The sequence below is a fragment of the Desarmillaria tabescens genome (assembly GCF_030435595.1).
Source record: "Desarmillaria tabescens strain CCBAS 213 chromosome Unknown EV420scaffold_54, whole genome shotgun sequence".
In the NCBI taxonomy this organism is placed as follows: Eukaryota; Fungi; Basidiomycota; class Agaricomycetes; order Agaricales; family Physalacriaceae; genus Desarmillaria; species Desarmillaria tabescens.
This window is the reverse complement of record NW_026848353.1, coordinates 91,369-118,989: the sequence shown is the minus strand read 5'-3', so window position 1 is coordinate 118,989 and position 27,621 is coordinate 91,369. Positions and strand designations below refer to the sequence as shown.

The 27,621-nt window shown below is 44.3% G+C and overlaps 6 protein-coding genes across 6 annotated transcripts; 2 read left to right on the top strand and 4 right to left on the bottom strand.

Annotated features, from left to right (window-relative positions):
* Positions 1 to 12,404: 12,404 nt before the first annotated feature.
* On the top strand, positions 12,405 to 12,715 carry EV420DRAFT_1574274 (uncharacterized protein; the record flags this gene model as incomplete). Its single annotated transcript, XM_060474411.1, has 1 exon — positions 12,405 to 12,715. A coding segment is annotated over exon 1 (180 nt), but the record flags the coding sequence as incomplete, so codon positions are not given.
* A 1,095-nt stretch (positions 12,716 to 13,810) lies between these two features.
* EV420DRAFT_1648799 (uncharacterized protein) lies at positions 13,811 to 15,345 on the top strand (the record flags this gene model as incomplete). The annotated part of the gene is made up of 5 exons (XM_060478218.1): positions 13,811 to 13,840; positions 13,902 to 13,983; positions 14,045 to 14,109; positions 14,796 to 15,213; positions 15,275 to 15,345. The coding sequence occupies 5 exons, from the start codon at positions 13,811 to 13,813 to the stop codon at positions 15,343 to 15,345; spliced, it is 666 nt and encodes a 221-aa protein (XP_060325090.1).
* A 1,854-nt stretch (positions 15,346 to 17,199) lies between these two features.
* Positions 17,200 to 17,898, bottom strand: EV420DRAFT_1622731 (uncharacterized protein; the record flags this gene model as incomplete). The annotated part of the gene is made up of 3 exons (XM_060475842.1): positions 17,200 to 17,385; positions 17,458 to 17,595; positions 17,770 to 17,898. 3 exons carry the CDS (start codon positions 17,896 to 17,898, stop codon positions 17,200 to 17,202), a joined length of 453 nt encoding a protein of 150 aa, XP_060325089.1.
* A 7,083-nt stretch (positions 17,899 to 24,981) lies between these two features.
* EV420DRAFT_1648798 (uncharacterized protein) lies at positions 24,982 to 25,584 on the bottom strand (the record flags this gene model as incomplete). The annotated part of the gene is made up of 1 exon (XM_060478217.1): positions 24,982 to 25,584. The coding sequence occupies one exon, from the start codon at positions 25,582 to 25,584 to the stop codon at positions 24,982 to 24,984; it is 603 nt and encodes a 200-aa protein (XP_060325088.1).
* A 286-nt stretch (positions 25,585 to 25,870) lies between these two features.
* Positions 25,871 to 26,410, bottom strand: EV420DRAFT_1484636 (uncharacterized protein; the record flags this gene model as incomplete). The annotated part of the gene is made up of 1 exon (XM_060470104.1): positions 25,871 to 26,410. One exon carries the CDS (start codon positions 26,408 to 26,410, stop codon positions 25,871 to 25,873), a length of 540 nt encoding a protein of 179 aa, XP_060325087.1.
* A 643-nt stretch (positions 26,411 to 27,053) lies between these two features.
* Positions 27,054 to 27,404, bottom strand: EV420DRAFT_1277480 (uncharacterized protein; the record flags this gene model as incomplete). Its single annotated transcript, XM_060468033.1, has 1 exon — positions 27,054 to 27,404. A coding segment is annotated over one exon (351 nt), but the record flags the coding sequence as incomplete, so codon positions are not given.
* Positions 27,405 to 27,621: the final 217 nt, after the last annotated feature.

Below are 27,621 nucleotides of genomic sequence, written 5' to 3'. Positions count from 1 at the left end.
TGATGTGATGTGTTGCTGAGCTTGAAGCAAACAAAGAAACCAGGAAAATCAGAGCTAGAAATGTTTTTTGAGCTCCAAGCATTGTGTTTCAGGCTGAAATTTGGGACTTACCATGTGGTGAAAGGAGTAAGAGCCTTGTGAACAAAGAGTGGTTGTCCAGCAGTTTGGACCAAGCTTCCAAGCATGTTATCTTGATAATTACTTGAAATTGGGATATAAAAAGTGTGTGATATTATGCATTAAGCTAAGATGGAGAGCTTTCACACTCAGACTGAGATACAAGGAGTGTCAGGGAAGGTGGTGGAGGCTTGACGACAACCCCTTTGATCATGTCACTCTGCAGCAAGCCCCTTCGTGACAGCTCACCTGAAAATATCCACAACAAATATAAACAGAGCTAAAGTGAAAGGGGCTTGAAATGAACCTACTCCTTGTCCTGTCATACTCATCATCGGCCAGGGACCAGAGTCTTCAGCAGATGGTGCAGTTACAATAGGGATATGGATGGGGCTCGGTGCAGTCAAGTTTCTCGGAAACACAGTTCGGGAGGATGATAGGATCTGGAAGGGGTTGGTTTCCAGCAAACCAATCGAGGAGTTGGTCTCCTCTGAGGGTATCACCTGGGAAGACAACCCAATGGTCTTCGACATAGGGGGATATGGAGCAGGTGTTGTAGTCTGGGAGGTCCTCACTATTGTTGTCTGAGTACTCAGTGAATGTGACATAGTTGGGTCCATTGCCAACTGCATGGCTGGTGGATGGTTCAGAGATGTGGGCAAAATGAGGCTCAGCAAAGTTTCTGAGATCAGCAATGGTGATGAAGTTCAGGAGAAGAACTTCAGATTCGGGTCAGGGGGAGGGCCAGATGAAGTCCAACTCATGGATGGAGTTGTTGTCCCATCAGGAGGGAGGTCCAGTGACTCTGTAGGTTCCATCGGGGGTACGGGATTTGAAGGAGGTTGGGGCTGTACTCCAGTCTGGCTCCAACGATTTATCTCCTCAATGTCCCTCTGCTGGTCCCTCACTATCTGTTGTGCTATCTATTGTTCATACATCTTGTCTGTTTCCTCATCCCTGGGTAGGAAGGAACAGGTCTTCGACTTCTTCGAAGGTGGTTCCTTGCCCCCATGCTCTATCTGTCATCCTCCAGTAGTTTCCTCTGGTTCTTGCACTCATGATTCGATTGAATACATCAATGTAGAACCTTGAGGTTCCTCTCTGATAGAGGTGCTCCCTATCATTGTCATATTATGGGACAGTGGCTGATAACTCTGTGGAGCTGATTGATGGCTTCTTGGAGTTGTCATTGTTGTCCCATATTGCGGCATCCCAGGACGTCCCAGGATGTCTCCATGTCAGTCTAGTACTTGATTGTGAACTGGGGGTCTCCTGAGAAGCCTCCTTGGCCTGAGTGTGACAGACCTGAGCCTGACAGTACTCCCTGTTCAGGATGTTCCTGTTGATGAGCCATTGAGTCCATGTACTCTCTCTCTTCTGGGGGTCAGTGCTCTTTGGTGTCTGGTTGGTCAGGTGAAATGGATAACTGCAATTGGTTAGTACTATCAAGGTACTGAAGGTACTTCCAAAGATGATAGCAGTGCAGTCTAAGGGGGTGAGCAGCATAAAGTTCATTGTACCACAACAAATGTTTATGATCTTGAGGTATAGTGGATGCCATTTTACAAATAACAGGCTGAAGTTTGAAAGTATAACAGTGACTGCCTTGATGCAATACAGTTACTGTTAACAACAATAAGGGTAGTAAGGGCAAGCTTCAGCTAAATGTTAAGCACTAACTCTAATCTGAACCAAAGCATGACCTCTATCCTGACACTCATGTTCAGTGATTCAGTATTAGAGGGTCTTTGGCAGATTGCAAGAAGTTAGGTGTCACTTAGATAGTGAGAGCAAGGAGCTTGTAAGAGTTAGGAGTGTATAACCTTAGCTGAAGCTGGGGTCTAAGGCCACAGCATAGGCTAGCTTAAATACATGTCTGACTCATACTAAGAATAGTGTCTATGGGGGCACATGCAATAAGAAGGGTGCTCTACAGCAAATAAGGAGTGAGGACACTAAAAGAAGTGGGCCTCTGACAAATGAGAGTAAAGAGCACATATCACCTGTATCAATGTGGGACTCTGTCTGAATAGACCATATCCCATAGACTGCCCTCAACTAGCGGTCAACTCTTGTCTAACCACTAAGAAGCATGATGCTATTATAAGAAGTATAATGGTACATGCAGAATGTTGGTCATCTGGAATATGGCAGCTGTGAATTGGGGTGACGGCAACTGGGTAAACAGGTAGGAGGTATGCTGGTGGAATATCCTGGGTCTGAGAGATAAGATAGGTCAGTCCAGGTTTTCAGGAGATAAGAATAAGATGAGATAAGGAAAATAGGGGTAAAACCATAATACTTCCTGACACTCTCAAACTCCTCAAATGCGACCACAAACATTCTTTTAAAGAGCCAGTATCAGAGCACAAGAGCGAGTTCAAATTCAATTATGAGAACATCACTTGTTTCCTCATTCTGATTGATGATAAAGCCACGTTTGATTCAGACCCATCAGCATAATACAGTTTTTTTAATATTTATTTTGATATATGCTTATTTTCTCTTCATAGATATATGGAGGCTGTCATCAAAGGTGATGTCAGCAATGAATGGTGGTGTCTACCACTATTTCTCTTCAATGAGAACCTTGTTCAATCAGATAAGCCAACAGCTGGAATATTTCAAGGCTACGTTCTCGTTCGTGTGAGTTTTTAATACTCTATGCAATGCTCTCTTTTGTTTTGAAATAGGTATCAGTTTTTTTGCCACATATTCCTTGGGAACAGTCTTCCCAAATAGCAAGGCAAGACCAATGGCCATGATACAGTCACAACAAGGCATGGGATGACAGTGGTAACAGGTCATCATATCGCCTATGCAGCAACCCAGATATGTTCTATAATGATCTTCATTGCATGTTTGACATGACATCTAGGCTTGATACTGCATAGGGACAGCTGATAAATGGCAGCAGTTTGATGGAGGCTTTGACTTATGGCAGTTTTTCTGGTCTATTGTGGACTTTTTTGAGAGTGAAGACAAGGATGACAGTGCTGAGGAGATCCTGAGCTGGTGGAACAAGTATGTGTTTATTTTCTATCTGTATTGATCTAACATGATCTACTAGGGAGGTTTTTTCAACACGCAACACAATGAAAGCCAAAGAGGAGAAGTCTTCAGCCCCTCCACCAACAAGTCGCTATGCTATCATCCAGCAAGAGCATCATGAGGCAAAGAAGCTTTGCTATGCAGCAAAGGTGCAAGAAGACCACCCATTGGATCAAGCAATGCTCTCTCATACCACACCCCTTCCTCAACGTTGTTCACCTTCTCAATAACAGCCCTCACCAGTCTCTCCTCAGCAGTCTCCTCTGAGTCCATCATCGCCTCAGAATCAACATCCTGCATGGCCTCAGTCTCAGCACCATTCATGTTCTCATTCACCTCAACTGTATCAGCAGGAGCATGCTTATTCATCTCAACACCATCAATGTGAACACTATCAAACAGTGTACTCTTGTTCTCCTATCCAATCTCATTGCCATATTAGGGATGATTTAGAAACTTATTCACCTGACCCTAGGCCTCACTCTCACTCTCATCTCTCTAGTTCTCATGATGATGAATCAGAGCTATCGCAGTCTCCTGATTCTTCAGTAGCTCACATGACACTTCATCACCTTCAGCATCATCAAGAAGACTTCCACAACCAGCCCTCAGCTTTGACCTCACATGCATCACATTCCACTCAAGATGAGCAGCAGTTCTCAAACTTGCAAGTCACCCCTCAAACTACACTAGTGCCAAATCAATCAAGGCAGAAGTGATCACTAGTAGCAGTCAAGTCTAGAGCTCCTGCAAAGAAGCATAAGAGACATAAGTAGATGTGCTTCTCTGGTTGGATACTTGCTCTGTGGTCTATGTTTTTTGTGGCTTGCTTGTCTTCTTCACTCTTTGTTTGCTTTTCATTGCTTTGCTCACTTTCAGGGTCTGCCTGAATAAGGATGTTGTATTAGATTAGAAATGATAATGTGGATATTACATTTTATGATTTATATAGTATTGAGAGACCAAATACAAAGAGTAAATTTGCTACTAGCAATATGATAAAGTCCTCCAGGACTTACCAGAACTGTCAAGCATCACCAGGCCTGGCCAGGTCCACCTCACAAGAGTTGTCTGACCAAGTGATACAAGGGCTTGTCCAGAGAAGGCAGTACCATGACCGGGACCTGGTTATAAATTGCACTCCGAGGTCAGGCCTAGTCAGGGCGACCTCAGAGATGAGTCCATGGTAGGACATGCATGTCCTGGCTTTGCTCAGTTAATGCTGGTCCAGGATCAACAATATTCCAACACTTTTAGTGATGCAGCCCGAGCTTTTTGTACAGAATCAGAGCTAGAGGAAGACAGTCAGTGTATGTACTATATGTCACTGTTGTTGTTGCTCATCATATTTTGTGTTGTCTAAATGATATTGGTGATGCCTCTTTGCTCTTGCCTTGCAAGTTGGCTGATACATTGAGTCAGCTTCTTGAGTACGTTCCTTCTTTCCAGAATTATTCACATCTCATGTTATCCTTTAGCTCCTCCACCAGAGAGAGTTCTCCTGAAGTGGACTCTGAGGCTCCTCCTCAGCCTGTGTTAAGACTTGAGTTGGTATCTTGGTATGTTCATCTTGGTTAATGCTTGACACGTACTTATCCTACTCAGTATTATTCCTACAGTTATTGCTTTGGGTACTTCCAAGCCTGAAGATGAATCCATGTGGGTTATACAGCCTCCTATTATGGAGACTTATCTCATGCAGCTGCACATATATAATAATATGCCACTTCTTGGATGCTTAATTATTGTCTTGATGTGCTTCCATGTGTGCTGACTTAAATATAGGCCTTTCAGATCAGTAGTCCCTATCAGATTGGATCCCAATACCTATGACACACCCTTTTTTATCACTTTTGATGATATCAAGGAGCTTTTCTGTTGTAGAATAGGATGTAATGAAGGTGATAAACGCAGTGGTAAACTGAGAGACTCGACCGTTTGAGAGAGATTGTGTTAGGAAGTTGTTAAAGCAATATGTATTGGGGACTGAGATCCCCGGTATATATACTACAAGGTAAGTACTTCCAGAACATACTACTACCTACCAGTGTCCATGTCTGACTCATTGCTGAGTGAGCAGACGAACGAACGACTTGAGGAGAAGAGACGCGAAGATTCTCACGTGGCTTCAACTATAGTCCGATTGCTGGATTGCCAGATGCAGCTGGCGCATCTTCGACACTCCCCCTCAAGACGGCAATAGGCCCAGTTCGCGAACGAACTTCTCGTGCTTCGGCCTCGGCAACGCCTTCATGAAAATATCAGCGACCATTTCGTCGGTTGGACAATACAACAGCTTGATCACTTGGGACTCGATTTTTTCGTGCACAAAATGATTTTGGACATCAAAATGTTTGGATCTCGCGTGATATTGTGGGTCTCTCGTGATGGCGATGGCAGATTGATTATCCTCGAATATCAGAGTAGGTTCTTCCTGGATAAATCCTAATTCCGCTAAGAAGTTGCGGTTCCAGATGGCTTGGCGTGTTGCATGTGCTAGTGCAGTGTATTCTGCTTCTGTGGATGACAAAGCCACAGTCGACTGCTTCTTGGATGACCAAGCGAACGCTGCACCACCTAGGAGGTATGCATAGCCAGAAGTGGATCGCCGGTCATCGGGATTGGATGCATAGTCAGTGTCTGTGTAGCCAGCACTGAGAACTTCGTGTTCTTCATTAGCTCGGAAGGTGAGTTTCAAGTTCTTTGTTCCGGATAGGTACCTAAACACTCGCTTTACAGCTGCCCAGTGTTTGGGACCTGGGTTGTTTGAGAACTGGCTCAACAACTGCACGGTGTATGCGATGTCCGGACGTGTGCAAATCGCAGCGTACATCAGTGAACCGATCGCAGATTGGTAGCCGCTGCGGATATTAGGGTCGGCTCCTTCGTCGATACGTTGCTTGCGTAGGATAACGTTTGGGTCGAGTGGAGTTGTGACGGGTGATGCGCTGTGGAGACCAAAGCGTGTGAGTATTCCATCAATGTATTGTTGCTGGGATAATGAGATTGAGCCATTATCACGGTCCCTCTCTATTTCAATCCCAATGATCTTCTTCGGCTTTCCCATGTCCTTGATGTCGAACAGCCCTGCTAACTCCCTTTTTATTCTGTCTAGGTCCTCGGGTGTTTCAGCGAAGATCAACAAGTCGTCGACCCATACAGTCAGGAACACTGTCCTGCTGTCTCGGACGCGTTTATAGACACAGTGGTCGACTTCGAGCTTTGAGAATCCGATGGAGGTGAGTTTCCTATCGAATTCGCGGTTCCACTCGCGTCCTGACTGTTTTAGTCCATACAGGGTCTTGTACAATCTGCAGACACGTCCAGATCCATCGTCGTAGCCTGGAGGCTGGCGCATGTATATTTCTTCCTCTAGTTCTCCATTAAGGTAAGCCCCTTTAATGTCCATCTGACCAATTTCAAGGTCGTTGATGGCGGCTATACCTAGCGCAGCACGAACAGATTCGAGACGAACAACTGGCGCAAATGTTTCAGTAAAATCGACTCCGGGGATCTGCGAGTAGCCTTGTGCTACGAGACGGGCTTTATAGCGTGACATGTTACCATGCTCATCGTATTTCTTCACATAGGTCCATCTGCAGCCTACGGTCTCGCGTCCCTCTGGTAGATCCTCAAGCTTGTAAGTTTCCATCTCTCCGATCATTGACATTTCCTCATCCATAGCCTTTTTCCATTCAGGCCATTCTGCTGATGCTTGTGCCTCTGCAAGGCTTTGTGGGTAGTCGTCGCGATTAATGTGCTCACTGTCGTCAGCAAAATAACTTTGGATTACGATGACATTTGCTGATTCTGGGGGATGTTCAGATGGGATCAATGGAGTTCTTGATGGTGCTGCTTTGCGTGCATTAGGGTTATTAAGCTTGTGATAGTCGTGATCCTCAGTGATGCATGAGCTTCGTCGTGGTGCTGGCATGGGGGTATTATCTGGTGGTGCTTGTTGACTTGTTTCTTCAGCTCCTTTCGGTGATTGTGGATTGACATCTGATGGCTCTCCCTCAATCTGCACATCACTGATGGGCTCGATATCGACAATAGGTGATGGTTCTACCCATGTGTAGTTTCGTGACTCCCGAATGTCATGTAGGTGCGCATTGTAGTACTTGATGACAATAGGGTCATCCGTGAATCCCACAAAGGTATGTTTCTCTGCCTTTGTCTGATCTCCTTCGAGTTTTGATAGGTTTTTCCCTTCTCTTTTCACCCAGACTTCACATCCAAACTCCCAGAGATGTGCAACACTGGGCTTAGTGCCCGTCCATGCTTCTTCCGGAGTTTTTCCAGCAAGGGCTCGCGTTGGTGCTCGATTTCAGATGTAGGCGGCATACTCGATGGCTGACTGCCATAGGAATGATGGCAGGTTCCTGCCTATCAACATGGCCCTGGCAAGTTCGACGAGCGTTCGATTGAACCGCTCTGCTACTCCGTTTGACGAGTGTGTGTATGGTGCTGACATTTGTAAGCGAATCCCCTTCTGCTTCAACCATCCTCTGACTTCCTCGCTTGTTAGCTCCTTTGCATTATCAACGCGCAGTATCTTCGGTGTTCGCTTTAGCTGTGTTTCCACCAAGGTAATGTATTCCTTGATCTTCTTAAATCCCTCTGACCGAAGTTTCATGAATTCAGGTGTACAGCAGCGTGTGGTGTCATCGGTAAATGTGATGTTGTACTTTGATTTCTGCAGGGACTCGATGCGGGCTGGGCCCCAGATGTCTCCATGGGCTAATTCTCCTGGCTCATCTCGTCGATGCTGTGCCTCCTGCGGATACGGGCGAAGAGTCATTTTTGCCTGGATACAGGCATCACATTGGCTGAGTGGTGGTGAATCCTTTGCGATAGTGAGTCCTTCCACAAGTCCTTCCTTCTCAAGTCTTTCTAACCCTGCCTTCCCTAGGTGTCCCATCTTCTTGTGCCATGCATCCCACGTATTCTCGCTGGCGTCTGCTGCAATATTAGATTGTTCAGAGACTACGTCGCGTGCGCATGCATCCATCAAGTACAGGCAACGTGACTTCTTCCCTTCTGATATGACTGTCCCATCCTTCTTCTTGAATTGGACCTTGCCGTTACTGAATGATGCTTCCATTCCAGCATCGTCCAGTCTACTGATGGAGATAAGGTTGTTGATGGCTTTCGGGGCATATAAAGTGTCCTTGAGCTGGTGAGTGATGGTCTTTCCGTTGACTTTGCAGTCTAACATCACCGTTCCTCTTCCTAGCGCACGCACTGATGCACTTCCGATACCTGCGATGGATGTGGACTCGAGTGGTTTGAAGTCAGAGAAGGTTTCGCGTCGGTTTGGATATGTGGGATGTGGTTCCAGAGTCTGCAAGCCAGCTGTAACGTGAGAAATGTGGATCAAATTGGGGTGTTTCTGCCTGGTATGCTGCTTCCGCTACGTCATCCTTGACATCTCCTGACTCCTTTGCCTGATTAGCTCGTTCCTTCTTCTTACGTCCTTTATTGCTCCTGCCCGGTCCCTTTCCTTCCTGACCACCACCCTTTGACCAACACTGGGCCACGGTGTGGCCTCTCTTGTGACAATTATAGCACTCAATGTCATCGGGACTCTTTCCTGATGATGAGTGGTTATGTCCGCTCCTGCTACCTGTCCTCCCGCTATGTCCATACATGGCAGATTCGCCTCCACCAGATTTCTCTTTACGTTGACGGTTTTCCTCAAGGATGATGGCTATGAACTCGTGCGATGTGACGGTGGGGTTGTTTCCAGTTGATCCAAGGTATGCTGATGTAAACTGGTCCCAGGATTCTGGTAGTGACGATACGAGCAGCATCAGGAAGTCTTCATCGGTGACGATACTCCCCAACATGCCAAGCTCTTCCTGGATCCGGCACATCTCTGTGGTATGTTCAACAATGTCTGTTGACTCATCGGCAATGGTGCAGTAAAGTCGGCGGCAGTGCGCTAGTATTCCTAATTTTCCTCTAGCTTCCTTTACTAGTTTAAGCTGCGTCCACATCTCAGCCGATGTCTTTGCTCCTGCGATGTGTATCATCTGCGAGTCGCTCAATGTGAGCTCGATTTGGGTCTGCGCTCGTCCATCTCCCTCTTCCCACTTCGTGATCTTCTCTGATTCTTCGGCTGTCGGTGCTTTGACATCTGCCGGAATCGGTTTCTTTGATGTCCCATCAGCATACTTCAACAGGGCTCGTTCTCGCAGGATCGCAGTGACGCGACGCTTCCATGGAACCCAGTTATGCTCCTGGAGTAGCTCGATGTGGAATAATGATGAGGGTGTGGTGTCAGACATGATGTATGGGGATGGATTGTAATTTGGTGAGGTAATTGATTATGGTGAGTCTTCTGTAGTTTAGTTAGGACCGGGGCCCATAACCTGTTGTAGAATAGGATGTAATGAAGGTGATAAACGCAGTGGTAAACTGAGAGACTCGACCGTTTGAGAGAGATTGTGTTAGGAAGTTGTTAAAGCAATATGTATTGGGGACTGAGATCCCCGGTATATATACTACAAGGTAAGTACTTCCAGAACATACTACTACCTACCAGTGTCCATGTCTGACTCATTGCTGAGTGAGCAGACGAATAAACGACTTGAGGAGAAGAGACGCGAAGATTCTCGTGTGGCTTCAACTATAGTCCGATTGCCGGATTGCCGGATGCAGCTGGCGCATCTTCGACATTTTCATGATCAGCTCACTCACATCAGTCTTTATATTGTTCACTATGATTTATTCATTGAAGATTACCTGTAACATTTTAGGTCACTCTTAGAGTGTTTTAATTTTATGCAGTATGGTTGTTATGTGAACCCTGCAAGGATCCCTCCTATAATCTTGTTGCTTAACAACTGGAGGGCTTGTATTAGTTTGGATACAGCCATGTGCATTATGCCTGGGATAGTGACTAAATGCCTCCTCTTCAACTCTGCTGTGCAAGGTACATGTTTTTTACATGTTTTTTCATTTTAATTTGCTAAATCAATTCTGCTTGCAGGCAGGTATCAAGATCATACAGGTATTTACAGTGGCAAGCATATCTATTGCATACAGATCAAGCCTTTTAAACAGTTCTGGTGCTGAGATCAGACTGTTTGAGCTATTACTCTTGACCTCACATATGACGAGTCCACATGTGTGTCTGATATGGGTGTCTTCTTTTCCACTCATATAGAGGATCTCTCCAGTAAAACCAATAAAAATTCAAGATGTGCATGTGATAGATTTATCATGTTCTTCTCTTACCTGTTCTACAGATCCTTCTGCCCCTTCTAGTCCTTCTAAATGGAAGGGTTTGAGTAAAGCTTTTGGCAAACCATTGAAGACAACTCCCTCTCACACTGGTTCAGGCTATCCCAGCTTCATGGGCTTTAGGGACAACAGTACATTGCTCATTCTTCATGATTTTGTCATGCTACACAAGGTCTTAGTTCTGATCTATGATGGTTGTCAGCATTCAGGATCTCACTTCCTTTTCAGACCTGCTGATTTGTTTTAATGGTTAACCACGTGTTGGGACAAACATCCTCTTTGTTATCATTTTGGGCTCTACACCCTCTCGTGAGGTGTTGGCAGCTCATAATCTCATCTGATGAGAACTTTTTGTCCTATCTTTTATACCCCATCTACTTCTGTTGCCTATACTGTTTGCCTCTGAAATGTGTTTGCATAGTTACTCTTAGCTTGCATTATTTGTTGTATGTACTTATGTATAGCTTTTACTCTCACTATCTTGAACTTTATTTTGATTGCAGTGTCTATATTATTTGCTTCTATTGTTTTATCTTTATCTAGTGCTCTGATAATGACACTTGTGACTTTTGATGCATCTTTGAGTGACAAATTGCAAGCTATCTTGTATAAGCTTTATTTTCTTCCAATTTTTTTTGACTTGTCCTGTTGAACTTATTTGCTGTTTTTCTCTGCATTTGTTATGTTTTTTCTTTTCTTTTTTGTTTTAGGTCCTTCTTATATCAGTGCAGCTTTCTCCATATATCTTCATAAGCCTTGCAGTCAAATATTACATCAGAGTTTGCTTCACATACAAGCTCAAAATTCTGGCCATATATACATATATTTTTTCATTGAATACACCATCTGTACAGCTGAATGTGTATGCTACTCTACTCTGGTACAACATGAATTTTGGTCACCCTGACAATATAGAACTGTCTTAGTCATGTTAGTTCAATATTGCACTTCATGGCACATATACATATGTCATGGTTCATGCACACTTTCTGCATTCTGTGGAGTTCCAAGTTGATAATCACTGGATGGTTTGCAGCCATCTGTAGAACAACATCTTGTAGCTTGTTCAATCTGAATGGTATCATACCTTCTGGCTTGTCTTCCTATGGTGTGTATAGTGTCTGTTGCAAACATATGAACTTTTGTGTTAAACTGTAGTATGTGTCACTTATTGTGCACTCAAAGTCTATGTAGATTGTGATTCCTCAGGAATCTGCTCCCATGATCCAGCTAATCAGTTTCACCCCATACTGATTCATGTGAGTTGGTGTGCTGGCTAGTTATATTGGTTGGACTAACCTCATCTTCTTCTCTTCTGATTATATCGCTGATGAGCCTCTAAGCTCTATACGCTCAGAATTCATAGATTTTACCAGATATTTAATTCTCCAGCCACCACACAAACCTACTATTTCAATCCCAGCAATATTGCTTAATGCTGCCACTTATCCTTCCCCACTTGTACCCCATATCAATTACATGCCCCTTTCATTAATTCTGCCAGACACCTGATTGTTGATCTCATGGATTTAGAATCCCATCTGATTGCCTAGTACAGCCACAATTCTGCAGCTCAAATAGCAATTCCATGGCATTAGCTCTACTGTTGTGACCTTTTCTCAGTCTTTAATAAAGCTGTTATACCATCAAGAGATTGCCACAAGCATCTACTTTAGTACACTTGCTTCAATGTACTTTGTGGCAGCAACACAGCAGCTCAAAATTCCAGAGATTGGTGGCATTCTTGCTAATCACTTCATCTATATGCGGTAAAACCATATGAGTGCTGTTACTTTAGAATCTTGGGAACATGTGTTTTATATCATTTCTTACCAATCTATGTACTATGGACTTACTAAGGACTCGCTTCAAGTATTCTAAATTTATTTTGGACTCATAGTATAAAAGCTAGTATACACCATGGAAAATAGTAGTTATCAGACAGAGGTTATCAATGACAAGTAACTAGGTTGCTATGATCATTATCTCTTGTACACACTAGGAGACAGACAATAACAACATAGTCACTCCAAGTTATACTCTCTGTCATGGCTTTTCTTCTAACGGTATTGGTGTATGCTCATATTGCACTAATACATGAAATTTTATGTCCACAACTCACTTTTATCTTTTATTCCATCAGCATCATTTCACTTTCACCAGCCAGCATCATTTTACTAGCTTTCACTTTCTACATCACCATTGTTTTACCCCAGCTCAGCTCAGTACAGTTACATCCCTGTGTGGACCCAGATTAAGATTGTCATTGCTGCCAGCAGTGTCTGTCATGGAATTTCAGCTTCAGTATAGGATCACCAGTCTTGGTATTTGTTATCTTGCTGTCAGTTTCAGTATAGGATAGTCTCCATGTAGACTCAGGATCAGGATCAGTTTCATTTTACTGCAGTTAACCTTAGCCCAGTTTTAGTCTCAGCCTCACCCAGTATCAGTCATGGTTTTGCTGCCACTAGCTTCCTCTTCATATTTCTGCCAGCCAGTCTCTCTTTGTTTTACCACCAGTTTCTTGACTACAGTCTTTGTCTTTTGCCATCACAGTATTTGTTATCTTGCCAATGGTATTTCTCTTTGACGGCATTTTCTCTAATTCTGCCAACATCACCCATGGCATTTATTAGTCAATTGCCACCACTTCATTCACAGTTTGCTGGTATTCCCAGTTATACTGGATTCCATTCCTTCTCATACATCAAGACCCTTTCTGGCTTACAGCCAATGCTTTCTAGTGCTTATTTGTTAAGGATACTACTTTGCTAACTGAAAAGTCACAGTGTATACTTGCATTCTTGAGGAACTCATCTCACAGAGGTGCACTGAAACACTCGCACAACAATGAAGCCTTTATTGCTGCTACATGCTATTTGCTATGAACCCCTCTAGAGTTTTGGTTTTTGCTGTTGCAACAGAAGTTTAGGTTCATCATCGCTGAGCAAACACATTTGATTGTCAAACAAAACTTTTGCTCACAGACACCTTGTTTGTATGAGTCACTATAAACCAACTGTTGTCCTTCAACTCTGGAATCTACATTGTCAGGTTAGACCTTGTCCATTGATACAGTTGTGTCTTACCATTATATGTGTCATCAGTGACATTCCTCATTCCATTCATCTGACCAATGAGCTGGTTTGATTGCTCTTTGAGTTTTAGTCATGTGTTTCTGCTTTTGGATTCTTTTAGCTTTTTCCTGATATATCGGGATAGCCTTATCCTCATTCACATCATTTATTCTCTATTTGCTTGTTACACCATTGGTTGCATAGTTTACTTATGATCTCGCTCTCTATCATCCTTATTTTGTGTTTCACTTTGCCAATATTCCTCTATTGTTGTTAACTGCTATTCATCACTTGTTTGAGTTGTGTCTCCCTGCATCATGATACACATTGTCAAAGTGGACAACCTGGTGAGTCCCTCACTTCTTTTGCTATGCTGTACCTTACTCATACTATCATTCACCTTTTCAGAGTATGGATGGTCTTGCTCAATCTTGGGAAAATCACGCTGCCATCACTGGACAGGAAGAGTTGTTGTGCTCTGTTGTAGAAGGTGCATCTCTGACCATTCCTCATGGTTTTTGGCTATAGTATACTGATGTCTTCACATCCAGAGACTCATCCATATTATATCTACCATGACAATGTTGTTAACACTGGGGAGAGCTTCGACAACCCAGTATATGCTAACCTGTTGTTCCATTTTGAATCTGTCATGGAGTGTTTTCCATCCCCTCTAGAAGGTGAACCTGACATCAGTTCCCCCTCTGTATTGTCAGGCTGTTTGGTATAATCCAGATATTCAATTCCTGCAGATATCTGAAATACTATTTTTTCTTACCTCAATCAACCTTCTTTGTTGATTATCTGATTTGTCTGCTGGCTATGGAGTGTGCTGGCTGTCAGATACTCTCATAGACGAATCCAACTTCATCTGCTGATGGATTGGCAGCTGTCCAATAGGGAGTAGCTCTTCTCTATCTGTGTTGCAGTCTGAGTTGGCACTTTGCATCTTCCTTTTGTGACACAATATGCTGATGTTAGTGACTGCCATCTGTTTCCTCAATTGGAACCTAGATCCTTGCTGTTTTTTTTTTACATTTCTTGCCATCTGTTACCACTGTGATATTTGAATGTGACATGTGCACAATCTGGATTGTCATGGATATACCCTATCCATATCTTCTTCCTCCTCCTGTCCTTCATCTCACTATTCACTGGTGCAGTCTTCTGCATCAAAGCATAGAGGGATTGTTGCATGCTGGCACCAAGTTGTCCTCTTTGAATATTATTGATGTTGGGAATGCTGGGATTATTTGTTTGTTTCCCTCTCTGCTTCATTAATATGCTGATTCCCCCCACTAGTTCATACCTTCTGATGTTGAGGACCCAGGGTATGATCTGACTGTCACTTTGTGGCAAGGCTTGTCAGGGTTCAGTTCACATTTAAAGACTGAACTCTGTAATGCGCCAGAGCCATCCTTGTATCACTTAATGTTCAACCTGTTGTTCACACCTTGTGGTAGACACATTCACATTGGAAATCCTTTTACTGTCATGAGCAGTTTGGACATTGAGGCCTTCATACAACAAATATTCATGTCTGACTCTTCCACTGGGCTCATCAGCCAATTTTTGCATTGGGACAAGTTATTCCCTATCTATTTGTGTTGTGATCTTCTCACCTCACTTGATCTTGCCATCAGCAATGATTTCTTTCCCTTTGCTTCTGATATGATGCATCAGATATGTCATACTTTGGTGGATCTCTCAGTTCACTTTTGTGAGCATTGTTTCTTTGTTTTTTCTTTTTATTGTGTGGCACTAATCATACTCTTATTCAGCTGACAAACTTACTACACATCCAGAGGCCACCTTCCACCTCAGGATTGATAGCTTGCATATGCTCAGGTGACTGGTTATCAGAGCTGTGCCAAGGTTATGGGGTTATGCTATGATGACAGCCGAATCTTAGGTGGCCTCCATGAAATCCACCTTGTCTTCTCATTTTGGCATTTAACTTTTGTATGCCTCCGACAATGCTGGCAGTGGGCACCTCATAACCTTGCAGCATCTGATGCATGTGTTAGCTGGCAGTGTCAACCTAGGCATATTGCTCTGGATGGGACTTTCCAGATGGATGTAGTGCTACATGATGTGGATGAGATCTGCCTTGAGGATGCATCTCATTTTGCTTTTCTGATGGAAAGTCTATATGCAGATCCTTGCATATCCATGGACATCATGCCATTTGGTGTTGTGTACATACAGTGATATTGTTTGTATATTTAAATCAAGTGTATTCATGTTCTGAAACTGTGAGATAGTATATTTGTCTATCTTTATATTGAGAGTTTGACAAGAGTTGCAATGGTGTGATAGATCACGTCCTTCTTAATTTGATTGCATTGCTCTGCACTCCAGGAGGTTGCAGTCCTGGAGGATTGTCATTTATGGCCATGTTGCTCATTTTACATCTTTGGAGTATCTGTTTCCATACTAGCCTCTTGTTATCCTTCCTGTTCCTTGCTCTCACTATCTGTTTGTCATTCATTCTCTCTTGTCATGACTGTTAACTTTAGCCAATATCCTTGCTATAGCTTATCAACTATTTCTGTTTCACCATGGAAACTGACCAAGGTCTTACCATTTATTTTGTTCTGTAGGACCATTGATGGACACTGCTGTAATGTATTTTCTTGTGTTTTATTTTGGCTCTCTTGCTCATCCGGCATGCCACAGTTTGATTCCCAGAAGTTTTTGCATTCCATGCATCTTGCAGAGGCTCATCACAATGCTGCAGTAAATGAAGCATCTATCATAGACAGTGCATGATTCTACAGTCACTCTTTGTACCTATCATTTACTGTGCATCTAGGTTCACATCCGTTTCTTGTACTGGTCAGCAAGACATCTGCTCTGGCTAAAAAGAATGCATGCTCTGCACAGACATCCATGTTCTACACATCTCTTATCCATTTCTTGTATTCATTTGTTTAGGCTTTCTCTGTTCTACATGTATCATCATTCAATTTATCCTTGTTGACTGTGTCCTCATCCCATTGTCTCACATATCAACCAGGCTCCCTCATGCATATGTTCTCTTTGCCTGAAAATCTCATTGGACTTATCATGACTTGTCGTAGATTTGTGTGTATAATAGACTAGCAGTATGGGTGAAAGCTGTGCTCTCCAGTTCAATGTGTGATCTGCAGGGATTTTTTGCATTCAGATTCCCCTGTACTCAAGTATGTCAAACAGTAGTGTCAATAGTGGTATCGAGGTGTAGAGTGGGTGGGTGGGTAGCAAAAACTAAGCTTATCGAGCATTCAGTCATTCAGTCTGCACTTCAAATCTTTGAGGCATTGAAGTGAGATAAGGTAACAGAAGAAAATCATTATGTTACTCAGTCACTGTCTCGTATGCAAACCTGTTCTAAGACTTTACTCATGCCTCATATATTCTTAGAACATCTATTTGTGTACTTGTCGTAGATTTGTGTGTATAATAGACTAGCAGTATAGGTGAAAGCTGTGCTCTCTGATTCAACACGTGATCTGCAGGGATTTTTTGCATTCAGATTCCCCATGAAACCAGGGAGTCTGAACGAATGCATCCGAAACACGGATTCCCAAGGAAACAGGAGAGAAGAATGAGAAATGATACAAGATCAAAATAGTATGAATTTGAACTAGCAAATGGGAGGCATGGTGTATCGGATAAATCGGTCATGAATGGCAGGCATTGATTGCATGTAAGGTGCTAAGATTTAAGTGTGTTTTCGAAGGTAGAGTAGAAAAGCATCAGTTTTCCAGCGTCCTATGGTTTTTATGATGTCAAATGGGGTGCCACAAAGGAGATACTCCAAGGTTGATCTGATGCGAATGCCATGACCTTGTAAAGGGTTGATTTTAGCTTGCTTGAAGGCCTTGTGCAAGCGAGCGAGGAAAGCGGACTTGGTCAGTGGTCATAGCTTTCCTTTGTGGATGTAACTGAACAGAGGTTGGTCCAAAGGCGGATTATTTACAAAGAAATGATTCTGAAGGAGGTGGTCAGAATCAGTCAGACCACTTTGGATCGCCCAGAAGACGTCTTCGCCATTGGCACTGGTTTTAGTTTTGGGAATGAAGAAAACTGTTTGTTCGAGATTGTTGCGGTCACAGACCTAGACGTAGTTTTGTAAATAAGCTGTATTAAAAGGTATCAGATCACATAGGGGTACCTTTCAAACATTGGATCATTTACAATGGATGCTGGGGTTGAAGCACCCCAGATTGGTCAAGGTGAACTCTCTCAATCATGCAGTGATGTAAAAAGTTGTCATCAAACATGCAGCAACTGCAGCATCAAGAGGCAGGGAAAGATTGAGATGATGTAGCAAACATTTGATGGTGTCTGCTGTGTATGGGAGACATGGTTTCTTTTTAGAATGGGGAGGCTGCAAATGAAATGCTGCAGTTATTAGCATAGAAGTTTCTGCTTCATTGATCTTCCAAGGCAAACCGTGGAGGATGTGCTATGCTCAAAGACCATGCAGGTAATTTTTTAGAGTACCATCTGCATAGTTGCCAGCTATTGTTGTAACACACTAACTTGGATTGTACAACGTTTTACCTTCAAACTGTCACTCACGTTCAGTGATTCAGTGTGATGAAGGGTGTTGCAATCGCTAGGTCAGAAATGATAGTTCTTAGGCACGAAACAGGGAGTTTCTGTGTGAAAAGTTAGAAGTGTATAACTTTAGCCAAAGCTGGGGTGTAAGACCACAGCAAGGCTCGTTTAAATACATTGTGGTATTTACTAGTATGTACTGCTCCTGTGTTTCAGTGTGTGCTGTCCCAATGCAGCGCTGTCTTCTATGTTCTCTGCATCATATGGTGCTTGATATAGGAGAAGCCCTCCTGTGAGTAAGAAGACTAGCATCCATAGAGTGCGATCTTCTGAGGAGCATACATGGTGGCTTGTCCATCCTAGGATGTGATCGGAGTCGACCTAAAGAAGTGTGATTGGGTGAAGGAGGGTCAGGCCCATAGAGTGTGATCGGACCTATGGGCCATCAAACAGATCATGCGTGTGAGAGGTATGTTCAGGGACCTATCAGATGAGACTGATGGTTGTGTTGTGGCAATGCTCCAGTGATGCAGTGTGAGCATGACCACATGAGAAGCACTCCTGCAAGTAAGAAGAACAGCATCCGTATGGTGCTGCCTTCTACGATGTTTGGTAGTGGAGCCCATGACAGAGTCAGTGATGTGGTCCGGTAATGCGGTGTGGGCATGTGACCAAGCGAGTCATGAATGATACAGGTCAGGTACGAGGAATGATGACGAGAGTCAAATGACAAGTTGGTGCGATAAGATCTGATAAGATAAGATAAGGCAAAAAATAGGGGTGAATTCATGACATTACCCCCTGACTAAGACTCGGTCATCCCGACTGAGTCAGTGTCAGATTTGCCTTTCCATTCAGTGCTCGATAGAGGGGGTGTTGAATGTTTGGATGCAGCTGTGCTACAAGCTGGACCCAGGGAATTCGGGAAGAAAGTTGAGTTCTCAGTTCGTGAAGTTGTCACGGATGAGTTGTCTTCTTCTTCCATAGAGGGGCTTTCTTGGCATAGCACCGCTAGACGTTGTTCTCACTCCAGAACAAGTTCTCCTGCATTAGCCAGTTGGCTGTGTGGTATCCAAGTAGCCTCTTCTATCAGATTTCCTTTCTGTTTTTGTTCCCTTGTCATATGGCAGTTTGTCTATCCTGTAGAATCTCTTTTATCTCGTATTCTTCCATACGGTCATCTCATTGTTTCTGTTGCCCTGATTAGGGCGAGTTTTGCCTGTTCATGGGTTTGATGGAGTGTTTCCACCAGCATGGCTACTGAAGGCATAGCAGTAGCTTTCAGAAGGCAATTCATAACCTTAGATCATCAATCCTTAACCTGGATTTGAACAAGGCTTGTCTCATATCAGTATCAGTCACACTCGTTGAGTGACTTCAATATTGGAGACTCTTATAATCACTTGGTTAAGTGAGGTGATCTCTTGGAGGTGAATTCCTTCGTTACTCTGGATGCCAAGAACGTCTTTTGTCGTTTAATGGCTTTGAAGGCACCCCGTTGGGTCCTTCCACTTCTTCAATAAGTTCAGATGGACTTATTGAATCGAATTGTGGATTTCTCCATTCCACCAATAACCGCTGTTCATATGCTTCTAGCTGTTTCTTTTGTGAGGACCTCAAAGAGTCCAGCTTGTTGAACATGAGTTGGTGTCTAACCATGTCACCTTAGTTGCAACTTGGCTGTCGATGTTTGGTCAGAATGTTATAGGTTTCCTGTTGGACAGAGCCTGCTGCCGGTTGGTGGGTTTCATGAAGTCCTTCTGCTAAAGTTACTGCCAACTTTTTTGGGCAGTAAATAAACCTTTGTAGCCATTCGGTGAAATGACTTGTCGGGTTTTCAATCCTTGAAGAGCCAGGAGATGATATGGCATTATTCCTCTGCTGCTTCAAGTGTTGCAAATCATGATCGTCTTCCAACCGATGGTTCTGTTTCCCGATGATTCTTGGTTCAGGATTTTCATAGAACTTTTCAAACCATAGTTTGGTGTTCTGTCTTGATATGGTGGCGATGGAGGCACCCATCATACCATGATGGGTGGTCTCGATCCCTGCTTGTGGCACTCTTTGCGCTTTTGTTAGAGTCCACTTTCAGGTGGAACTCCTTCTTCGTCGTTTGGGATGGCAAGCATGATGTTAAGAGCTCGTTTTGATGAGTGTTTCATGGAAGAATTCCATGAGGGTCGCTACTGAGGGTGTCTCGGTAGTCTGTAGGGTATTGGCATCCTTGTTCCAACCTTATTCCTGATATTTGGTATCCATGCCTTGTGTGCGAAATGTTTATTCAAAGCCGATTACAAGGATTCTGCTTCCTTGTTCGTCTTTGGTTCTTCATTCTGGCAACTAGGCTGGTAGTCCTGGGCATGTCTTCTTGACGTCGATTACAAGGATTCTGCCTTCTTGTTTGATTTCAGTCTCATGTCTTTAGTCCAGATCTGTGGTGGATAGTTGGGGTAGATATGGATTTGAGAAGCCTTTGCTTCTGCGAAGTAATCTGTGGTTTCACTATTGAAAGCAACACCACTGATTAGTACTGTTTGCATGTTCTTATGCAGCGATCTTTGATATAGGAGGTTATTCTCCTTTTTAGCCTTTGCATCAGTATTGATCGTGGCCCTGATCCTTGATCTTTAGATCAAGATCAGTTGGTTCTATCCCATCCAGGGGTGACGTCCTGGCCTGGCCTTTTGGGCTGTTCTCAGCTAGCGATCTTTGATGAGGTAGTTCTCAGGAGGTAATTCGTGGCCTTAGATCATCGATCCTTAACTTGGATTGAACAAGGCTTATCTCATATCAGTATCAGTCACACTTGTTGGGTGGCTTCGATACTGGAGACTCTCGCAATCGCTGGGTTAAGTGAGGTGATTTCTTGGAGATAAATTTTCTTGTTGGTGTCCTCACCATCCTCTCCCTTATAAGGGTAGAAGGTGGTGCCGTGAGCACGACTATCTGCGAATTTGTTGCTGATTAGTAATATTGACTGTTCTCAGTCAACGATCTTTTTAATGAATGAGGTGGTTCTCGTTGATTTTTCGAGGTTCACTCCTCTAGTCAAAATCTCGATAGATTTCTGGTATATTGGTTGTGTGGCTTCCATAGCCTCGCATGTCCTGGCAAAAGGGATTGGCAGTGGTACCTGTACAGGCAGGGTCCAATAACTCTGGTTTAGGTGGTTAACAGTCACGAGCAAAGTGTCGGTTACTGTTGTGGGTATTTATCACAATCATTCTTTGAGCATTGCTAGTCTTGAATAGAGACATAGTTTGTTGAAGAAGTCCTCAAGGGGAGAACCAGCTCCCTGAGGATTTACTTCTCAGAGACTCCTCCTGTTCAATCCTAGGTGTTGCTCGAATGCTAGCTTGAGTAATGGCTCTGTTGTTCTCCTAGGCAATTATTATGGCATATAATTCCCAGGTATACTTCTTGTAATAGCCTATGTCTTTCAGCATTTCAAATGCCATAGAGACATGGCTATGGTGAGGGGAGTAATGGGCATCGTCAGACTCTGGGTTGTTGCCCATATTATATTGGGGCTTCGTTCCAGGTTCCCGAGAATGTTCCCATTTTGATGTTCAGTTGTATGGCTTCCGTAGCCTCGTATCTCTCAGCAAAAGGGGTTGGCAGTACCTGTGTATACAGGGTCCAACAACTCTGTTTTAGTGATTTTTTGCGAAGGTTTTATCCTTCTCCTGTTGATTGTGATGAAAGGGATTTATCGTCTGTCGACAGTGTCAACTTGTTGGTCGCATACCACTCCAACTCTTGTGTGGGTGGTATTGATCATCTTCTCCTTCTATAAGTTATGGTCATGCCTGTCATTGCATCTCAACAGGGCAAGCTATGTGGGCAATATCAATTGATTTTTAAAGGTTTTCTTCCTTCCCTGTATTTTTGAACGAAAGGGATTTATCATCCGTAATGGTGCCCTCACCATCCCCTCTCTTATAAGAGTAGAAGGTGGTGTCATGGGCATGATTATCTGTGAACTTGTCGCTGATTAGTAACATGGACCCCATGGTGGAGGTCAGTCTCTCCATCATGGGGGGGTTTGGAATGCAGAAGATTGGGATGTCTGATCACAATCTCAAATCCTTTGGTACTGCACCTATTCAGCAGTGGTATGATCCATTCAAGATAGTTATTATGGCCAATAACTCCCTCTTTCTTGAGTACTATCCATGCTAATTGGTGACAGCGGGGTATAGACCACTTCATACGTGAGTTCTGATTTTCACATTTTGCGGGTCCACTGTCAATTGGTCAGGATAGGATTGTGGTGGATTCCCTTCATCGGTAGGTTGTTTAGGCTGTGCATTAATCGCCTAGCTTTCCTGCCTGTCAAAGGTGTATCCATTTATAAGTGGGTTTTGCGGCCTCTGATCTGAGGTGCATGGCCCTTCATGTCCACATGGGTGTATAGGATTCTTGGTGTCGCTGGTCCAAAGGGTACTCCTCCGATGAGTACTCGAGGTTTCCCTCTTTCAGCATCAGGGACTTTCCCCTGTTGCTGTTCGCTGCAGGATTTGTGGCCCTTTGGTCTTCTGCAGTTACTTAGCTTCCTGCCTGTTCGCTTGCACTACTAAGGTCTTTTCTACTTGGGGATGGCCCGCACAGTCCGGGTTTTTTAGAGTCCCATAAACTCTGTCAGTAACTGTACGTGTCCTCCTTGTTAGTGATTTCTTCAAGGGGGATATGTACCCTTTCCATAACTGGTTGGAAGTTATGGGAGAGGGAGCCTCTCTTCCCTGTTCGGCCTGCTTGATCCTTGTGGGTGATTGAGTTCCTTCAGTCCTGACTGGTCGGGGGATGCTTGTCACCATGCCTTGCAACCTCCTCTTGCGGCATCATGCCCTGACACAATGTTGTCTTGATCCTGACGGTACTAGGCAGGTAGAGTGGCACACAGTTGCCTCGCCCCAGAGCTCTGCACCCTGGGTCGTACCCTTGAATTGGCAGCTCAAGGTGGGAGGGATTCCTGAGGGTCTTCAGCTACCTGCTTTTTCCATACTATGTCCACTGTCCCCGGCTTCTTCTTAGACAAAGGGGTCTCTCGGTTGCATCCCAAAGTTTCCCTCTGTGTCTAGGCATCACCGTCCCTTGGGACGGCTTCTCTGGGATTTTAGCCGTTAAGGCTACTCATTCCCAGTGAAGAGTCTCAGAAAATGAGCACCAACTTGGTGGCAAGTTGGTGTTCATTTTTCAGTACTTCTTGTCGTCGTCTTCTGGTCACCTGGGAGTTGGATCCAAGGTTGGTCGTTGCTTCTACTTCCGGATTGGCTATGTTAGTATATAAGAGGGGCCCCGTTGTATGTGACTTCACTCTCATACTCCACTGGATACGCCACAGTCAGCTTCTTAAGAAGCATGACTCGTTAGAAGATGGTTGTCCTATTTTTGGGCCCTTGATCTGATCCATTGATTGTGGTCCTGATCATTGATCCTTTGATCACAGATTAATCAGCTCCATTCGTCTGGTATGCTTTTGCTGTGAAGATCCAATGGGGGAGTTGCCTCTTTTTGACATTATGGTGGATGACGTTGAGTCAGTGCTCCTACGCTTCATTAGTTTCTTCACTTGGGCTAGCCTACCAGCATGGATGGGTTCCTTCTCCGATACCAGTTTGTCTTAGTGAATTCCAACTCGCATGGATGGGTTTCCTTTTGGGATTGGTTTGGTCCTAGTCCCAGCCATCAACCCTTTTTAAGGTTGATTGGCTCTTCCCTGGCAATCCAGTGCTTCCTAGGGTAGAGGTCGGTCTCTCCACCTTGGTAGGCTGGCTGGAATTTCCAGTCCATTCTTGGTGAATTCCAACTCGCATGGATGGGTTTCCTGAGCCCTCGATCCTTTGATCAGGGCCCTGATCATTGATCTTGCTGATCAATTGATCTACTAATTCCTGATGGGCCACCCAGTTTTCACATCCTGGGGCCATCCTGTCCTTGAGGGTTCATCTCATATGTCTCACGATGAGGGTTTGTGTGAGAGAGTCATCTTCTTGAGATGTTGCTCCTATGCTTCAGCACATTCCTTCATCTTGGTAGGTCGATTGAGACTTTCCTTCCATCAGACAGTTATCAGGTCAGATCCTAGTCGTTCAGGATTATATCCTGAGCTGGTTAGGTCCTGGAGATTTTTGGTCTTTTTGGCCGAGGGGCTATCCCCTATTCCTCTTGTTGATTCATTACTATCGATGCACAGCGTGTTGATAGTGATATAGAGCCTATGGCTCTTCGGGTTTGCCACTTTGGATGCACAATGTGTCTGTAGCAGCACAGCGGTGTGAGGGTTCATCCATAGTCATAGATCACAATAAAGGTTCCTGCAGATGAGTTGTCTTCCCCTAAGCCTGGAGAGGTGGTGGGTCCAAGACATTACTCCTACACTTCGACAGGTTCCTCCACCTTGGTGAACCTTGATTTGAGTTTTCCTCTGGTGGAGTTTGTCCTTGTTATAAAGACATCATGGGTGAGTCGCCTTTCCTCATTACCACCTGTTTAACAGTCACGAGCAGAGTGTCGGTTACTGTTGAACAGGGGTTTGTAGAGTTTGAGCATTACTCCTACACTTCATGAGTCTTTTTATTCAGACGAGCAATCCGAATGTTAGAGTGCCTTTAAACTCTGGGATCATGGATGATATTGTTTTTAAAGGTTTTCTCCTTCCCTGTGTAACCGCAGCAAAAGGGATTTATTGCCCATATTCATATGACAAAAGTTGTCCGTAGGAGTACCTACATACATAATTTCAGTACAAATTTATTGAGTAGATGTTTACCTTGAAAAAAATTTGAGTCCTGGTGTACAAGGGCGAATTTGCCTAGTCTGTCATCGACTCCTTCTTCTTTGTTATTGAAACAGTACTGGTTCTGGTTGACCTAGGCAGACTGCCTAGTCCTTTGTCAATGCCTTTTCCTCCACGACGATAGTTGAGGAGGGGTTTGCTCTACTTTTTCAAGCAGAGCATCACTTGGATCTGTCGGACGGACATTTGTGTCCTGTCTAACATGTCTGGGGAATCCACAGCAAAGGCATTGTCCTTCCGCGAATCCCATTTGTTGGCACCGTGCGAAGTGGGTCCTCCTCTGTTCAGAGTTTTTGGTGAACCGCTCCCTTCGTGATCACATTTGCAATCCTTCTGCTGATGTCCAGTGTGTCCACACCTGAAACATTGTTTCTCTTTCTTGAGGCGTTCCATATTCATTCCTTCATCCTTTTCCTTAGGGTGTGATGCACCCCTATATCTTGAGAGAGAGAGGACACTCTCTCTCAGTTCGGGGTCTAGAGACATGGTCCAAAACACCTCAGATGGCAGGTGTGGTTTGGTCCAGTCTCCCCCAGGTTTCTTCGTATTGAAGATGTCTTCAGTGCTGAAATTCAACGCCAAAGACATGGATGGCTTCGTCCTCGCTAGAGGTGTTGGCGGGAGTTTCGCTGCCTTCTTCTTCTTCCACTGAGACTGTTCAGTATTCTTCCCCAATGAGGATAGGGGTTGAAAGCGAGTCCCATAGTTCAATCGATGGCCATTCTGGCCATTGGATTGGGCCATATGGCCTCATACGAGGTGTCTGGCCAAGAGGATTTCCAGCTGTCCCCGGTGATGGAGTGCCAGGTGTCATCGGCGGTTGAGTCGGAGGACATGGGCAGTAGGTCCCAGGATCCTTCTTCGGGGGTGATCCAGGAATCCACTGGAACGAGTGATCCCCTATCCAGTATCCCTTTTTCCTTGGCCACTCCTCTTTCTTTCCTGGCCAGGTTGCAGACTTCACATGCAATAGAGATAGCAACTTGATGGTACAGCCGATGTATCCAGCGACAGAGGCGAGTGGATCTCTTTAAGGCAACTTCGGATTTGAGCCAGATGACCCCTGTCTCACAGGGGGAACCAGTGTGGACTCCCCATGCCTCTCTTGAAGTTCCGGTGGGGGAGTAGATTCCCTTGCCAAGCTCTGAGGTGTGGAGCCTTTGTCCGGCCTTTCCAAATGACTCTGGAGATTCATCTCTTCGATGTCCTCCTGCATTGGTTCTTCTGACTGTGGTTCGTCCACCTTCTCGATCGACTCCCCAGGTAGGGAGAAAAGGGTTGTCGATCCCTTTGAAGGTGGTTCTTTGCCACTCTGTTCCATTAGCGGTGTTTCCATCGCCCTCTTCCAGAGTTCGTACACTGATGAGTCAGTTGTACTCATTGGTGTAGAACTGCTGGACGTTGGAGGTGAGGGAGGTATTGGGATCATCCCAGGATCCCTTAGTATCTCTCCAGTATCCAACTGCAAGTTGTGGATCTCCAGGGTATTGGGTCTGGAGGTCATGCTCTGACTCATTGAGTTGAGCTCGGTGGTCGTCTCCTGTGATGGGGCGAATGGGAGTTGGTCCATTCCGTGGTCGTGGATGGGATCGAGTGCTGCAGTACAAGGGGTGCTTTACTAGGGATAATAAAGTTTCCAGGATGGGGGTACAGCTGGTGATAGAATCTATAGGATTCATACAGTCACCATCGTTGAACAACAATGAGTGTATAAAATATTTCTACAGGGGTGAGCAACCTCAAAGACTCGTCGTATAACGACAAGAGTTCCTTCTTTGAATGCTCCAGATTACTGTGGTTGTTTAGTTAATGAAAACGACAAGGGCAGTTGAGGTAGAGCCCGTTACTCGCTCACTGATGGGGTAGTGAGGGTCAGTGCTCTCTGGGGTATGGGTTTATACGGTCACCGCCGTGTAACAATGGGTAGAGTTTAACAACAGTGTAACCGTTGTTTAGGCGGCAAGGGTATAGTGAAGTCAAGCTTCGGCTAATTGTAACGCACTAACTTGGATTGTACAATGTTTTACCTTCAAACTGTCACTCGCATTCGGTGATTCAGTGTGATGAAGGGTGTTGCAATTGCTAGGTCAGGAACGATAGTTCTTAGGCGCAAAACAGGGAGTTTCTGTGTGAAAAGTTAGAAGTGTATAACTTTAGCCAAAGCTGGGGTGTAAGACTACAGCGAGGCTCGTTTAAATACATTGTGATATTTACTAGTATGTACCGATGGTGCTGCCTTCTACGATGTTTGGTAGTGGAGCCCATGACAGAGTCAGTGATGTGGTCCGGTAATGCGGTGTGGGCATGTGACCGAGCGAGTCATGAATGATACAGGTCAGGTACGAGAAATGATGATGAGAGTCAAATGACAAGTTGGTGTGATAAGATCTGATAAGATAAGATAAGGCAAAAAATAGGGGTGAATTCATGACAATTGTTGCGAGGAAACTCGAGATGATATCTGGGCTGGCTGGACAACGTGCATGTTCTGGTATGTTTCTTGCATTGCAGAAAACGTGGTAGAGAAGAAGTTCAGATCTATAGGTTTCCAAAGTCTTATCGGCCTAAGAGAAAGATAGGACATGGAAAACACGAGTGAGGTCCTGTTCAGAGAGATGTGGAGCATCTGTTCGGGAAGACTATGGTCACCATTTAATCAAGTGTTCTTTCGCTAAGCAGTGTGGACGAAATTCTGATGGCTGAGGTATCAATGATGTAGAGTATTGGCGAGGGTGAGAAGTTGTATTGAAACAGTTGGGGATGTCATTGGTGAAACATGAG